An 18,329-nucleotide genomic window follows, 5' to 3' on the forward strand; every position below is an offset into this window, starting at 1 on the left:
GAAATGCACTAATTATTAATATCCAACTCTCAATCGTGCCTCTTGTATGTATAATATAGTATTTTTATTTCTGCATCTAGTTTCTACTTGAGCTTCGATATTTTACAACATTTTATCCGTAATAATTAATTTTCGCTGCATCGCAGTAGTATATACGGAAATTTTAAAATATTCGCCAAATTGGGGAGAACGAAATTATATCTCTGACAGACTGTATTTCGACTGAATATACTTTGTAGATGTGCTATTATCGTCTTTTATACGGAGCACCGTTGATTGCTCATTTTCATAGTCGGCAGCTTAATTCGTCGCCCGGAACTCCGACGTGGAGCGATCGATAAATACAGGCGGACCCGGAGCTGAAAGTGTGAGAGAGAGAGAGAGAGAGGCTGAGAGAGAGGAAGGAAGCGAATCCGAAAAGTAGCCGAGAACGGACGCCGCCGGAAGGACCGCAGACGCGGCTTGCGGTGCGCGGCCTGTCCGCACTTCTCACGGCTAGTCATTCACGAAGCTTGCAAGACCCGAGTGCGAAGATTCAAATTAATTCTCCGAGAGTATATAGACACAGGGAAAATTAATAATGCATTCGAGAACCGGTCGTTTCCATCGAAACATTAAGAAATCATTAGGAATATAACGAGGGGAGAAAGAGAAACTCTCTTAATAAAAGAGAAATAAATCATAATTACGTTATAGCTAGCTGTGTGATAATTCAAAAAAAGGATTTTTAGTTACAATCGAGTCGAATTAATTCGCGATTTATCTTCAAATTGAATGACAAATCCTGAAAATCATAATTGTGGGACAATATGGTAGCGGAAGAATTTTATAGGAGTTTTTCTTATAAAATATATGTTCGATTAATTGAACTATGTACATAGTAGAATGTTATTGTGTACATAATAAAATTAATCAAACATATTTTATTGTAGTACACGGAGAGAATTTTCTCTTAGAATTTACTCTGAAAATTATGGTAATCGTGGGACAATATGGCATTCCATGGAAGAATTTGATAAGAATTTCTCCGATTAATATTTACCACAATAAAAAGAAATTTTACTATGTACATAATAAAATTAACATATTTTATATCTTATTGTGGTAGATATTAATATTTTTTTTTATTGTAAATATTAATCAGAGAAACTCATAAAATTCTTACAATACCATATTGTCATAGTTACTACAATTATCATATGATTCTCATGCAGGGTAAGTTCCAAGAGAAAATTCTCTCCGTGTACATGAATGTAAATATAAATGGTGCGTGTATATATATATATATATATATATGAAAGAGAGATGATTATAGTTGAATAAAATCGTCTAATAATACCGAAGAAGAAAGAGGTCGCATGAATTAGAAATATTCCTGCATAAATATTCGACAGAGGGAAAGAAGGAGATTATAAATCGAGTATTAAATTGGAAGGGATCCGTGAAATGAATACCTCGCTCTCCCGTTGCTCTCTTGATACATAGCGGCTACGCCCTTGGCAGACGACCTCTATGTGTAACACGCTCACCACCCTCGAGGCGCGTCGCTATAGAGAGCGCGAAAGAAAAGTAGGTCGTATCCGCGAGGGTTACCTGCGAGCAGCCTCGAAAACGATCAAAATCATGCAACATCGCCGAGCCGCGCAGTAGGCTTGTGTCGGGTGGTCGATTCGAAGGGCGGCTGGTGGTTGGTCGGATGTGTTTGGCAGAATGGGGAGCCGAGCCGCGTCTCGTTGGGTCAGGGTCGCCGCCGCGGGAAAGTCGATAGGGAAATCGGGCTGTACCGGCGCGGCGGATAGTCGATATATCGGCCATGTAGAGTAATAACGCGCGGATCCTCCTCCATGCACCATGGGAGATAATCGGATGGAGAGAGAGAGAGAGCTTGTTACAGGTGATATTTCGCACGCGGGACTTTCGCGATGTATGAAGAGCACTGGAGGAGAGATTGTTAGGGTGTCGAGCAAACTCAATGACAAAATTTTCCCGACCTTTTTTGAGATTTTCCAAGACCAGAAATTCATTTTTTCCCTCACTTTTTTGTATTATTTTTTTTCCAAATATTTAGTTTGCATATATGTCTATATGATAAATGCAAATTTATATATTTAATAAAATATTTATTTAATTATATTAATTTAATAAAAAATTTGAAGAAAGACAGAAGTGAGATTTATCTGAGTTTTGATGTAAATGGAAAGCGCAACTAATGTGAAAAAATCTAGATAAATAGTAAAATTTCCTGACTTTTCACTGACAATTCCAGATTTATAAATTCCCTAAACACCCTAATTGTATATCCACCTGGTCGCGTCGCGAAACTCTTCGTTACGTTACGATTATTTTCCTGAGCTCTGGGGAATTAATACGTCGCGAAGACGTTTATTTCTGGTCGAGTGGGAGGTGAAATATCGGCTTTATTTTATCTGCAATACGCGAGGAACGTGTAAATATTTGTGATGTCGCGCGTTAATCGTCCACCGTTAAACCGTAGTGCTACTACATTGTATTGTAGCGGCAAATAAAAGTTTTTTTTTTATGAGATGACATTTTCTTTCTTCTCGTCATACAACGCCATATAAAATTATTGACGCAAACAGATATGTTTACGTAAATAAATTATAGAGAAAAATGTTTCATGTTACAAAGCAAGAGGATGTTGCGAAATTATTAAGATACATTTTCTGTTTTAGAATTTCTTTTATATTTAATTTCTTTTTTCTTTTAGCTACATAAATTTAAAAAAATTAATTTAATTTATACTTTTTTTATAGAATGAGAAATTGGTGAATTTTTCATGTGTTTCAACTTTTAACGTGTAACAAAAAAAGTAAAATAGAGCATGTCGTCTTTAAGTTAGATCACGCTAAAAGTGTTACTTTATTACCGATTCGATCTAGATTTTTTTCACACGAAAAATATAAATGGCCCTCGTACTTTCGTCGCGGCTCGACGCCGCGTAGACGTCGTCGATACTGTTTTCGGCGTCGGTGTGTGTTATGACGTCAGCACGTGACGATATTCGTAGTTATGTCGCGGTTAGCACGTGCGCGTAGCTGTTTGCCATAGGCGTAGCTTCCTTTCAAATTCCTCTCGTTTTGCTTTGTAAAGATAATATCAAATATCTTTCAAATCATTTCATTAATAATTTAACGAATCTTATACCTACATTTCGCTTAATTAAAAAAAAACTGATATTGCAAATTTGGAGCACACACATTCTTCTCTTGCCTCGTATGCCTTGGATTTCTCGTGAAAATATTAACAGCGGAATCGCATATATACCGAGTGTTATCCTGTTTTATTTTTACTCCAAGTTCCAGAGATCGTAAAGCCGTACTTAGTACGGGTTTTAATTTGCGGCGCTTTGCGGTCTCGCGACCTTATCGTCGTTCGCGCTTTATCTCGCTACCGTTCGCATCGGCGGATGATGATTCACGCGTACGTCTAGACATCGTTATTTCCCGGAAAAGGTAATAGAGACACGTGCATCACGCGGTCGCGAAGGCTGCGCTATCGCGAAGCGAGACGTTACGTCACCGGACGATCGCAGGCGGTCGCTTTGTGTTACATCACATTACGCGTATATTTAGATATAGATATATATTCTATAGTTCCACCCGCAAGTTACAAATCCCCGTGACACATATGAATGCCGTTCGCGAGCTTCCACCCGTTCCCAAAATGTCAATAGCCTGTAACGAATTTGCCGGGAAGTAGGTATTGTACGAGAGCCACTTATAGCATCGCCTGTGTGCGAATAGCGTTTATTTTATACACCAGGTGTTGTTCGAGCACATCGACCTCATTTTTACTTGCAGATTAAAGAGTCTGGCTTTCCGCTCCCGTAGAAATTTGATAAACAAAGAGTCACCGCTGTGTTGGTGTGAGCTCTTCTAACTCTTTTTCATTGAATCTAATAGAATTTATTCGAAATATCTCACAGGATAATTTAGACATATCTTTATTATTGCATTAGAATTCTCTCTTTTCAAGATGAGATATCATATTTTCAAGGAAAGGTTACACAATGTTTTTGATATACAGGGAGAATTTTCTCTTAAGATTTACCCTGAAAATTATGATAAGATATAAAATATGTTCGATAATTGGTACATATTAATATTTTTTATTGTGGTAAATATTAATTAAAGAAACTCTATGCAGGTGTGACTTGAATTAGAGTGATGAATCTAGTTTCATTTGTCATGAAACGCGTGGTTACTCCATATCATCGTTTTCGAGGAACGCGTCCGGAAATTTCGAAATTCTCTCGCGATTTCGCGGTCCGTATGTACCGGAATTTCGAGGCGTATCTCTGCGTGTTTGTCTACTTCTCTCTCTCTCTCTCTGTGTCTCGTCGATTGTTTTCCTGTCGCTCTCGTTTTTACGCGACTTGTTCTCGTTTTTCCACGCGGGAACGCGTCGCTACATCCGATCGTGCCGCGCCGATTTTGGCAGCGGCGCCAATGCGCCGTACTTGGACGTCGCCCAAACGTAATAAATTGTAAATCAGGTCATTGCTTTCCCGCGCGCACGAGAGTTTAACGTTACCCGTTGGGGAAGCCTCCGGGTGTCGTTTGATTTGCGGGATTTACACAGCGCCCGCCATAGAATTTTGTCGCGTCGTCCCTCTCTTTCTTCTTCACCCTGGTCGCGATGGTTCAGGGTGCATCATCTGTCGACGACGCGACAGTAGATAAACACCACCGTCCGATATCGTCGTATACGGTTGCTGGCATTTTTCATGACGAAGAACGCGAGGCGCAGCGTGGAAAACGCCGACGTTCATTCTGTTTTTCTAATTTCTACCTTATCATTGTTGACCTTTTTTCTCGTTTACTCTCGTATAGACGATGCTATTTCGAGATAATGACCAGACACAAGGTCGAGATATGTAATATCGTAAACGCGAGTATACATCGGAATGTTTTGATTATGGATATGATGTCTAGAGAGAGAGAGCATCCGTAGGAAAGACGAAGAAATCGATTCCGAGTATTATCTTATCGCAACCTGTCCGCGAGAGTTTTCTTGCGAATACGAAAGAGTGGGCACGCGAGATACGAGAAAAACAATGGCAAGTCTGCGGATAGGAGTAACCGGAGACCACCCGCTGTAGAACGTCAGACAAAACATTTACTCCTACCCCGACTTTACCTCCTTTGCCCTTCTACGGTCTGCAGACTGTCTACAGTCGTCTTAAAAGGTCGGTCGGGAGGTCAAAAAATAGCCGGCGCTATAATTAATTAAATTACCGTGTAAAAGCGGCAACGATTAATTTACTCGCGTATCGACCTACTCCCTCTTTTATATAATTCAATTAAATTAATAGCGAAAAATAAATTCTCGCACGTTCTATCTGGGTCGGGATATTTAAATGATACGAATTTGCATATCAAAATTCCGAGAGGGAAAATCGCGGGCGGAGTGAATTTTTGACATTGCGCTCGCGCGTTCAATTCAAAGTCCCGTCGAGTCATTCTCGGTGCATCTTTATGCACCCGGAGGAGGCTGCGTTTCCAGGGTGCCCAGCAGATTCGATGAAAAAAATTCCCCGACTTTTTTCAGATTTTCCAAGATCAGAAATTCATTTTTTCCCTGACTTTTTAATATTATTTTTTCCAAATAATAATTTGCATATATCTATATGATAAATCAATTAAATGTTGAATCATGAAATTCTTGAGATATTTTTGTCAGCAATGAAAAGTTTCGCAAGTTAAAAAAACAAAAATTTAAATCAATTATACAATCTGCATTATGTATACGATAATCGAAACAAACATGTCACTATAAACTATTTCAATAATCACCTTTTTCATTTATATTATATAAAATTTTTTAGTTTTATCTCTATCAAACACATTGAAAATATAAATGAACGAACATGCTGCAGATGAATTAATTTTAACACAGAAAAATTAGCGTGCTAGGAGTCAAGGAAAAGTTTATATTTATCGAATAAAAAATTTCAAATTATTCAGACAAATGTAGAATAATGTAAAAAAAATCCAGATAAATAGTAAAATTTCCCGACAATTCCAGATTTATAAAATCTTCTGACTATGCCGCGCTTTTCCATATTTCCCTGATCGCTAGACACCCTGTGAATTTTTGACATTGCGCTCGCGTTCAATCCAAAGTCCCGTCGGTGCATCTTTATGCACCCGGAGGAGGCTGATGCGCTTCGCTCGCGTAATCCGGCGCGAATCCGGAACGAAGAGGATCAACCGAGAAGAAGAGAGGAATATCTATCTCTCCGCCAAAGAGCAGAGAGCAGAGCTCGACATCGTCGTCGTCGGCATCGGTGTCGACGTGGGCGAGAGGTGGAAAAGACAGAGAGAGAGAGAGAGACTCTAGTATAGTACGTCGTAATCTAATTTGCGATGCAATCTAGAATAACAATGGTTCGCGTCGCGGCGGAAAGGGGCAGGCGTGACGACGGTACGAAACGTGCATCGCAACGTCTAGCGGCGAGAAGGAAAGACGGAACTTCCCGCCGACTCTCCTCGACGTAATCACGGGACCGGTAACTTCCAAATTAAGTTCCCGCCGCGCCGATGCCGATGGAAACCGAAGGAAAGCGCGCTCGCGGTGGACCGACCTCGTCGTCCTCTCGAGGCTTTCGCCTCGGGAAGGGGCTTCCCGATCGATGCCGAGGATTCGCCGTCTCTCCCGCCATCGGGAGAGACGATAAGTGGAGTGTACTGAGATGCATTATGCTGCTTAGGTATAGATTAAGATTCGGGTCTCGGCGAAATTTGTCTCGAGCGAGTCCGAATTTATTTATGGGGATGAGAAATTATCGCGTGTCGGAAACTTGATCGACAGATATTTTCTAATGCATTTGTCTCGAATTAAATGTTTCCCGAGAGAGAGAGAGCAATTTTTTAAATATTTTTTTATCATAGATTGTACTTAAAAATCAGAAAACAAGAAATTAAGAAACCTGAAAAGAAATTTCAACCTAAATCTTGACGATAATAAAATATTAAAATTATTTCATCCAGTTTTTTAATTAATAGATCTGAAATAAAAATTACTGTGTAAATAAATGACTTATCAATAAAATTGACTGTATTATATTACGTGTAGGGTCTACTTTGCGCAAGTAAATACGAATGTTATTGTTTAGAACAAGATCTCTTCATCTGAAAACTTATAGTGAAACTGATGCACGTACCTACTATCTATCACGGTTGTAGATGAAGTTGTGTGAATCATTCTCGTGTCCTAGATTCGTCTTCGTTGTCGCGTGTTATCGCGCACGTTTGGAATAATTGAATCGGGACACCGAGATGAAAGAAGAAAAATAAATGGAGAATAATGGAAAGTTTGCTCTTCCGGTTAAGTAAAAAGAAAAGAGAGGGAAAAGTAGATAGACACAGCTGCGCGACCGCTGCTAGATAAGCTATATCAGTAGCTTTTTCCTAGACAAAGCCTTCGACGTTCCAGGAATCGCGTAATAATCTTGTCGAAGGTCGGCAACGTCACCGATAACCACCTCCGTTGGATAAGAAATCGCGCTTCCTTTCGAACTATGCGTTATCAACTATATGTGTCTGCAACGATAACGTCGCGTCTATTTTGCCTGGCTGGCAATAAAGAAGCGCGATTTGCCTTTTGGACTCGCGATATGATTCAAGAATGTGTAACGAGACTGATCGATTGTTCGGCGAAATACGCGACAGAAAGGATATATAAGAAGGAGAGCTCTGTTTCGTTGGAATGTGATACGTCGACTCGTTCTTCGAGTCGTTATTTGTATAAAGAAGCTATTCGACGAACTCGGTCAAGTCTGCTAAAATTAGTACGACGTATACAGTTTCAACGAATATACGCGGAAGTTTGCTCACGAAGTTTTATTTCGAACACACAGCTTCGAGATAAATGCGATAATCTGTATATAAATCAATGACGCGATTTACTGCAAATTCCTCTGTTATCGTTATAAATTCTTCTCTCCTCTATCAATGCCCGCTAATATTAGATATTTTATTTTCCGGAGGCAGAGACGGGGGATATAAAAAAAAATATATATATATACGTAGAGGTAAACATTCTCTCGCATACACAAATACCTGTTGGCTGCGCGTTATTTTTTATCCCTATGCCACGTCATATTTATTGATATACGTCATATGGCAGTATTGGAATCGAATTTCGTCGCGCTTTACGGCTTTTTTAGCGGCGATATAATTTGTCAACAATTTTTCATGCTACACAATAATGTTGAAGTGATCACTCACCGGTGTTTCAGGATGACGGCAATGATCCTGTAGCAGAAGACAGCGCTGTAACGGCGGCGGCGGTGGCTCCTCGCGACGATGTCGGTGACGATGATGGTGATGCCGATGATGGTGATGGAGAATCGAGGCGGAAGAGGAGGAAGCGGAGCCGGGTGGGACCGGCTCGTGCACCAGCAATCGACGATGATGAAGGTGACGCGATATCGTCGCCAGGACACCCACCAGTGCTCCGACTATCAGCACGAGCGCCGCCGAGACGATGTAGCCGCTCGCACTCACTGCAAACAAACATTAGACATTGCGATTAGTCTACGAATTTCCATCGAAAAACTCGTCTGTCAGTCTTTGTCATTTTCACACTTATATCCCGTATCACCATTTCTCAATGACAAGTTATCGTTCGTGTTGATCATTATTTGATATATATGTGTAAAGGAATCTCTCTCTTTCTTTCTTTTAGCCGATATATTTCAAAGATATTTATTGATTGATACATTTTTTAAGTATTGCATGTGAGAATTGTTTAAATACATGTCGAGAAATTATTAATAAAATATTTGACGTTCTGTTAAAGGCATATAAATAAATATTTCTTTTCAGCAAACATATTTATGTAATATAATAATTCTCTTAATATTACATTATTACGTAATTTTTTAATATTACATTATAATATTATGTTTGTAGATGATATGTTAATGATGCGAATAAAAAGGATGAATATTAATAATTTGTTACAGAAATGTATAATAAATAAAAGTTAAATAGTGTTAGAATGTCGCCTGTATTTTTGCGTGTCGTATCTCAGGACTAAGTTGTTAGAGCTCAAACGATTGCGACACGAGTAATGTTCTATATGTGCGGTTCGTCGAGTCGACACACATATCATCGACACGTGGAAACGATTAAATGTCATTTTCCTTGCTGCAGCCAAGGACTCGCGAGCATAATCGCGGTCATAAAGATGTAACATATATACGAAGAGCGAAGCCGCGTGTTATCAGTCACGTAATATCGTCTCATCGGAACGTGCGGCTAAGCGCGCATAAATCAAAAGAAACACACGTATTCATCGTGTATTATACGGTAATAAATTCGTTAGAGAGCGACTAGTCTCTAATTAGCGTCTGATTATACGATACATTCCTATTTGATTCCAAGCACAGTGTTAAATAGAAGATCCCGTGTCTTTCTCTGGCATTCTGAATTCTTCATTAAAATTTCCATAAAAGTGTTCAGCTATCAAATTATGTATCTTAACTCAGGTCACGTGTACTAATAAAGTCATGCATTTTTCAAGTATGCATTAATAAAGTCACTTAACCCGTTACAACTCGATTCTTAAAATAAAATTTTAATTATGTATATAATAAATTGATTTTAGAGAGATACACTTCTTTATACTTTTTTAGAAAAATATCATTATATATGTGATTATATATATGAAGTGCATGTAAAAAAGAGAGAAATGAGCGAGATGATTTTCATCAAAAAACAAAAGAATTCTATTAATTTGCAACGGAACACAGAAAACTTAAATGATATGTATGATACTATTTTGAATTTATTTTAGATATCGGTATTTATTTTATTAATTTTTAATTTCTCCTTTTTATTTTATTTTCGTTTTTATCTAAGTAGAGTTTATATATTGTATAATTTGTTTTTATCACCTATAAAGTGTTTTATATATTTTTTGCTTATTTAATTTTTTTTTATTCGGTCGACTTGTATTTCTCTTTTTAATTGTGTTATTTATTCGAGATATTGTCTTTGTTCGTTTTAATTTAATGTTATATGTCAGAGTGAGCACTTCGGTTCGTTTATTACTAATATCTTGTCATGTTCTGATCGTTTACAAAAAACGGACATTATGATCATTTAGTTTTTACCACTTACTTGTAACAGGTATTTTTTAACACTATTATATGTATGATTTTCCGTATTCGATTTTTACTGTCATTTTCATTTTTTTAACTGAGATTTATAATTTAATTTGTAGCCTGAAGAGGACCCAATTCGGGGTCGAAACGTTGCGTCTTTTTCAATAAAAGATTTTTCACCTTAGCCAGTGTTGGTCAATTAATTCCCTGGTATCTTTATATCATTATATATGTTTTGTCGTTGAGAAATTAATCCGAGACTTAATAAAAAGTAATAATACGCGACTTTCTTCAACGTTATGCAGGATGTCCAGCAGACTCAATAAAAAAAATTCCTGATTTTCCAGAAATTAATTTTTTCCCTGAATTTTTAGTATTATTTTTCAATTAAATGTTAAATCATGAAATCCTTGAGATATTTTTGTCAACAATAAAAATTGATTCGGAAGTTAAAAAACCAAAAATTTAAATCAATTATACAATCTGCATTATGTACGATAATCGAAACAAAAATATCACCATAAACTATGTATTTATTATTACATTTATCTAATAAGAAATGTCAAATTATTGAGACAAATGTAGAATAATGTAAAAAAATCCAGATAAATAGTAAATTTCCCAACTTTTTTCCCTGACAATTCCAGATTTATCAAATTCCCTGATCGCTAGACACCCTGGTTATTGTATGCGCGCAAGCATTCGACAAATATTGAAATAATGAATGAAAATGCAACAATAAATTCCCACAAACCCGGGTCTCGCAAATCGTTCCTATTCGCGATCTCGCGAGCCTTTTCGAGCATCGTACGAGTCTGAGAGCTCGCAAACGTCAACGTCGGCAGGTGCATCGAGAGATCGAGCGACCGTATCTTCCTCTCTCTCTCGCCTCGCGGTAGCGATCACGGAACAGCTTCTCGGTCTCGTCGGCTGCGTTCGACGCGCGATGGCCTCCACCGCTTCCTTGTTCTCCTCCTCTTCTACCGCTTGGCAGGGACACGCGTGTCCGTGCGCGTGTCTCGGGGCCCCAGGGAGATACTCGTCCGGATGCAACGCGGCGAAGGACCGACCGATGACGACGAGATTGAAAGGCCAGGGACGGCTTACGAATATTCGCCGAATCGCTCGCGTCGCTTTCCTTAACCGCATATTCAATGTAAAACAGAGTTTGCTCCTCCTTTTTTAAATGCATTTTTTAGTTGATATAAACTATGAAGTCGCCAGATGATAATTAAAAAATGGTAATAATTCAATCGACCAACTCGGGCAAATAAGTAATTTTTATTAAATTTTCACAACGTTTCGGCCGTGGATTTCGGTCCTTATCAAGTGCTATGTTCTTAAATCAAAGTAAATCACATCTTTTTTAAAAAAACAAAAATTCGATCTTAGAATATGACATCATATAATAACGTGATAGTATGAAACGCGAATAACTATTGATTGAATTATTACCATTTTTTGAATTTTTTAGTTTTTGCGAAATGCGAGAATGAAACATTCATCTTCCGTGGTATTTGATTTCGAGGAAAAATTTAGTAGTGGCTTGGAGTTATTTTGGTAATGGAGTATATTGAAGTTTCTACTTCAAAAATTTGTATGTATCGAATACGAATAATTATTTCATCAATACGTCGTTGCACGAGGTAACAATATACAGTTTCGATACGTTCCTTATATTTTTTGCATAAAGTTGTTCTTGGTGGAAAGCAAAAATAAGACAATTTTTATTCCGTTAATTCGGAATTTAAAGGAAAATCATTTCATTCAAATCAGTTTCAGCTCGGAAAAAATCAAATCAAATTCTCAAGACACAAATTTGTATCAAAGTTTGCTTTCTGGGACAAATTTTGAAAGTCCATTTTCCAGTTCTTATATATATAATTAAATCTTGAATTTTTCATATACATACATTCAAATTTTTTTATGAAGAGAGAATATATGCCTTTATCGAAAAAATAAGCTATACAGTAATCGAAAACACTCAGTATCAACTATACTTAGCAAACGAAGCGTACCTATCCACGCCGGCCCTGATTGAGAGGGAGAGCGAGAGCGCGAGCACGACGAGAACTCGACAGAAAATGAAGAGGGTGGAGGAAAAGGGGGAGGTGAAGAGGAGGTGAGGTGAGGTGAGCTGTGCAGAGCATGCGGTGCACCAGACAAAAAACGATGAGCCGCAGTGGGGGCCAGACGGGGGGCAAAAACACGTGACGAGGCCCAAAGCCCAGGCGCTGCGGGCCCCTCGTTTGAACGACTCTCCCTCTCTCTCTATCATTCGATGAGCATCGCATATATATATATATGTCTGTGTGTGCGTATGCAACGTATGCGCTGCGCGGCTTCGCCGAGTGCATCCACGAGTATCGCGTGCATCGCGATACGACGAGCGAGACTGCGCGATTGTTCGAGCTAGGGATGTTTGAAAAGAGAAATCGACAGTCGAATATATTATATACAATATAACCACTCGTAAAAAAATATTTTTTTTTTACTCGTTATTTGTTGAAAACTTTCTCTTTCTATCACAGGTTTTTTTTTTTTTTTTTTTAATTTAATCCATGCACGGAGAGAATTTTTTCTTCGAATTTATCCTGAAAATCTGGTACAATATGCTGTTGGAAGAATTTTCCAAGAGTTTCTCTCTTATTAAATATTTATCGTAATAAAAAAATATCTATCGCAATAAGATATAAAATACGTTCCATTAATTTTACTATGTTGTAGTTATATGTACATAAATATTATTAAATATTAATCAAAGAAAGTCTTACAAAATTCTTCCGATTGTCCCACGATTATAGCATAATTTTCAGAGGATATAAATTCCAAGAGAAAATTCTCTCTGTGTCCGATAATATATTACAAAGCGACAATATCGTTGCAGAAATGAATAAAAATTGTTGAAAGAGTGCGATCATATTTTTGAAATATAAAATGAATGGCAATAAGTCGTTCTCTCTAATAGTTTACGATCAATTGAATTTCGAGACTCGACTCGATTAGCTCGACGATTAGGCTATCAACAACGTATACGAACAACGTACCGTATGCGTGTCTGTGTATATTCCCTCGAGAACGAGTCGACGTTACAGGGAGCGGCGCGATATTGCGAGGGGCCTCTCGGTCTTATCTTGAGCTTTCTTGCTCTCCGTTATCACGTCGTTCGGATTCGCCGCTCTTTGTGCCGAGTCTTGAGTGCCGCCTATTTGGAGTGCTACGAGACAAAGAGCGCATCGCTCCGCACTCGCTTGGAGAGGAAGACTAGCAGCGGCCTGGACGAGACAAGGTGCGCCTCGCGTACGAGGATAGATTGGAAAATAGAGTCGGATAATAGGCGCGCACACAGACGTTAACGAGCAAGAGGGAGAGACAATACGCTCCGTCGTCTCGTGATCTACGAGCCGGAGACTGCGAGGGCGCGATTCGCCATCTTCGCGATAAACTAAAAACGCGTTCGTTTTTCATCTCGAGGATTGCCAGTCTTTGCAATAGCGCCAATGCTTGGCCCCGATATGTGGTAATTAATTTTTGCCCAATACTTGGTCATTTATTCTGGGCCATGCTTGGTTTTTTTTTTTTTTAATAACCTAATCTAACTTAACAGTATTTCTTCGTCGTGATTATACTCGCGTCGGCTTGTTGTAATCGGTTTATTATTAATAAATATGTCGCAAAATTATTATAGGCAAAAAAAGTATCGAAAATTAAAAAAGTTAAAAATTAATAATGCGTGTTATAATGTTGAATGTGACAATGATAAGAAAGATAGCATAAAAAATAAAAATGAAATAGTGAATATTGACATATTTCTTTAAATATCTGTATATCAATTTTTATAATTTATGCAATTTATGAATAATATTCTAATATTTTTTACAAATTTTTAAATTTTTTAAATATTTTTTTCGCTATAGCGAAAGTAAAATAAACGAAAATTATATAACGATATGATTTAAAGAAAAAATTTAAAATAGCATTTTTTTTTAAATACTTAAGTAGTATTTGATAGGATATGTCTTCTCGCTTATAGAATTTTAATGAAAGAATTTCCGATGGATTTAAAATTCTGCGATCGATTACTCTCAAATAGAAAAGCATCGAGCTATTAATATTCCGCGCGAGCTATAAGCAATCACAACTTACGAGAGGTATAATGGAGCGAATATTTTTGTCCGACAAAAAATGTTGCAAGGTGCTTTTCAGCAACACTGCGTGTCATAGCTTTTTCAAACTCTTTAATATTTAACATTTTTTTACAAATTTATCACCTTCTATCAAAATACCATACCGTAAAAAAAAAAAAAAAATGATACCAAATGTAAAAATGTTAGTATATCTATGGAGTGACACAATGTCGAATATTTTAGCTCGTGCGGTAGCTGGAAAACACTGGATCATACATTTGTATTACACAGTGTTGCCGGGTAATTAATGTTCGATGGCAAAACTTTGGGCAAATGTGCGACGAAGACAGATCGCGGACGAAGGAAGGAAAGGGTAAAATCGAGAAATGATGGCACGTGCAGTACGAAGCCGGCGCGTCTACCCGGTGAAACGCGACGCCAGACTAAACACTAATACGCGGATATCGGATTCCGAAAGACGCTTAAACAATGACTTTTTTGATTTTAAAATAGAGTCTGCGGGGTCGTGTTTCCTCCCCTCGGTTCGTATTTTGTTGCCACGTGCATTGCGGCAATATCCGTAGGATGCCACGAGAGACACCGCATGCCGGGTTTAGTGTCGCATCTCCGCGAACGCGAACTACTTTGTCAAGTAAATCACGCGACGGGGGATTTAACGTCTCCTTTTTCGATTTAATATCTCGGTTCTTTCGTCGAACGATCCCGTCCGCGTGGAAGGAACAGATTTCGCATGCGTCCAATATACATATAGAAATTCAACAGGATGTCCAGCAGACTCGATGAAAAAAATTCCCTGACTTTTTCAAATTTTCCGAGACCAGAAATTCATTTTTTCCCTGACTTTTTAATATCTATATGAAATCAATTAAATATTAAATCATGAAAACCTTAAGGTTCGGAAGTTAAAAAAACAAAAATTTAAATCAAATGCAATCTGCATTATGTACGATATAATCGAAACAAACATGTCACTATAAACTATTTGAATATTTATCTTTTTAATTTATATTATATCAAATTTTTTAGTTCTGTCTCTATTAAACACATTAAAATAAAATAGCACGACGATGAAAATATAAATTAAGGAACACACTGTAGAGGAATCAATTTTTAACAACACAGAAAATTTGCGTGCTGGGAGTCAAAGGAAAGTTTATATCTATTTAATAAAAGATTTCAAATTACTGAGACAAATGTAGAATAATATGAAAAATTTCCTGACAATGCCCGCGGTTTTCCACATTTCCCTGATCATCTGAAATCTGACTTGAACATTTTTAATCGCTTTTCAACGATCTACGACTGTCGAGTTTGCCATATCAGAGCAATCTTTAACGACGTAGTTTCCAATTTTAGCCTTCGTTCAGTAGGCGATAATTCTTGATATCGACTCGTTGACGAATCTCTTGAAAAAATTAATCTGTTCCTTTCTCACAAAAAAAAAAATTCTAAATAAAATCAAGCCAGAGAGCAAAGAGATATATCATGAAATTGATTAGTCCGATGTAATTCTCTGCTTTTCTCGTTTCGACGTGGAAAAATAACTTTTTTTTCCACTTTATTGTCGAGTAAAAGGGTTAAACGGGGGTCGCGCGAGAGACGGCGAAAGAAAGGAGCAAACTTTTAATCGATCCTCCGCGCAGCGAGGAAGGTTAAAAAACGGCTCGCACCCACGCAACGGCTGTCACGTGCGGCGATGTGTAGGTGTCGTGTACGGAGGGAGGATGAAGACGAAGGAGGAGAAAGAAGAGGCTGTCGTAAAGAGAGAGAGAAAGAGAGTGTGCTGGTACGGTCAGGTTGCGAGGACCGAAGCTGGCCAAGGCCAGAACGCGGTGATGTGCCGGGGTAGATTATTTTTAGCGCTTCCTACTATTGTGCAAAGCGCGCGAGTCTGTCGAGTGTCTAGGCGAGAGCTAGTTCGCTCCAACTACACGCATTTCGGCGCACATGTTGCATCCTAACTTATCTTTCGCGGATGGAAACTCTATAGAGATCCGTTCGCTGTTAGCGGCGGCTAATATACATTTAAAGGAACAATTTCCTATCGAGATGAAAATTGCACAAATTTCAACATGAGAAATATATATATATATCGATGCAATCAATAACGCGTTTGTGTGCGTCGACGCGAAAAGCGTGAATGAATGCATTCTTGGTGAATACATTCGTATATTTCTCTGACGTTTATTCTTTCCGCGATGACGTTTCGCGGATTTCAAATTGCCTGAAACAATGTCCAGATGATATTTTTCTCAGAAAGGTATCTTTTCAATATTATTATTACTATTATTAGGAGTTCCTTTCTTAATAAATTAGGTGCAATTAAATTGATGTTTTCTGAAAGATCAGAATTTCAAAAAAATTATTCTATAAACGGAAATTTCTTAACAAATGTGTCTTTTTCTCTTTTCATAATACGTATATTAAATGCATGATATTTTGGGAAAGAAGCAGAGATATAATTTTTTTGAAAACATCGAATAAACAAAAAAAAATTAATAATGAAGTACGCAAACTCTCGAGTATACCTATTCTTTAAACTGAAAGTAAACTCACAAATCACTTTTTTTCGAATTACACATTAAAAGATAACTTCAAAAAGACACAATATAATAATATAATTAAATTATAAAAGATTGATAAGGATGAATAATGATGGAACTTGGCTTTTGATATAATGACATATAATTCTAAAGGATTACACGCGACTTTGGTACATGAAGGATGAAGATTGACTCGTGCGTCAGAGCATCAAACATCTGTACGCACGATGAGCGTACGTATTAATCGCGATTTCCGGGAACGTCTCGGTTTTTTTGGCACTTGACACCGATTACCTCGGTCTGGACGGATCGTCGCGTCGCGTCGCGTCGCCGTCGTGAAGACGGGGCCGGCCCCGACGCGAGAGAGACTGACGTGACGCAATCGACGTACGCGTGACACACATTAGTAGCGCGTAACTCTATCGCGCTAGGTGTTACGCCTCGTGCCGTCGACAAGTGCGTCCTTGGCCAGCGGACGAACAGATAGACAGACGTTCGCGTTAAACGTCAAGTAGTCTTGCACGGGATGTCCGCGAGACGGCCGCGTTTCCGTCGGCGCGACGAATATTACACGTTATATATGAACGACGAGGTAACGCGTTTGAGAGATATAAAGTACAAAACACACGCGCGGCCTCTCCTGTCTCATCTGCATTATTTTATCCTCGAGAATCTTCAACGATGAATGAAACACGACGGAGCGACGAGCGAGATCTGACAATCCCTCGAACGCGGAGATGAATGGTCGTATCTCGTCTAGAGAAGGATATTTCTTAATTTTTTTTTTTTTTTCGTATACTGACGTTTTCAAAAAATTACGATTTGGCGCAAAATAAATCGCGTTTACCGATGCTCGTGGAAAATGAAGAGTAAAATTTAAAAAACAGTTTGTCAAACGCGAAAATGGAGTTTTATATCTCGTAAACGTGAAGGAATGTCTTTGAAATTTTTTCCCTCTGATCTCTCTCTCTCTCTCTTTCTACGTAATTTTATTTTTGAATTTTTACAACGAAAACTGTCACTTTTTCGCGCGACAAATGAGATGTAATAGCGTCTCAAATACAGAAATATGAAATCCTCGTCTCTCGTGCGAGAGAAGAAATATGTCTGTAATAGAATTTTCATTTTCGTACGTAAATTAAAATTTCGAAGTGTGAAAATTTAGAAAAAAAAAATAAGAGAGAAACAGAAAAAATGATATTTTTCTCGCGTAATTGCATCTTTACTCTTCAGAATATGCGCTTCCTCAACCTTAGGCAGGCGCGGTGCGCGATTCCTCGCTGACAACTCGCGGTGAAGCACGCGCGAGTGTCGCGGTTGCAAGAGAAAAAACTGAAAGTGCGACTGCGGAATGTAAATAATACGAGGCGCGCCCGGCGGGGCGATTCCTGTTTTCGCGCGCGTCATCGTCTCGAGGAGCCGAAGGCTGTGCACGGTGAGGTGGAAGGCGAAGAAAAAAAAGAGAGGAAAAAAAGAAGGGAAAAAAGGAAGAGAGGAACGCCG

General features: G+C 38.3%; 1 protein-coding gene and 1 long non-coding RNA gene across 2 annotated transcripts in view; one reads left to right on the plus strand and one right to left on the minus strand.

Moving 5' to 3' along the window:
* LOC114943804 (uncharacterized) overlaps positions 1-8,851 on the plus strand; it is a 76,805-nt gene extending 67,954 nt beyond the window's left edge. Inside the window, exon 3 of the long non-coding RNA XR_003822081.2 lies at positions 8,264-8,851. This is a non-coding gene — a long non-coding RNA (uncharacterized LOC114943804). The remainder of the gene's footprint in view (positions 1-8,263) is intronic.
* LOC114943803 (uncharacterized) overlaps positions 1-18,329 on the minus strand; it is a 76,626-nt gene that overhangs the window by 47,759 nt on the left and 10,538 nt on the right. The window contains exon 2 of the mRNA XM_029319529.2: positions 8,253-8,530. Within this exon, the coding sequence (XP_029175362.2) occupies positions 8,253-8,530 (278 nt within the window). The remainder of the gene's footprint in view (positions 1-8,252; positions 8,531-18,329) is intronic.

Source organism: Nylanderia fulva, unplaced genomic scaffold, assembly GCF_048542155.1.
Source record: "Nylanderia fulva isolate GAGA-0341 unplaced genomic scaffold, ASM4854215v1 Scaffold10, whole genome shotgun sequence".
Classification (NCBI taxonomy): Eukaryota; Metazoa; Arthropoda; class Insecta; order Hymenoptera; family Formicidae; genus Nylanderia; species Nylanderia fulva.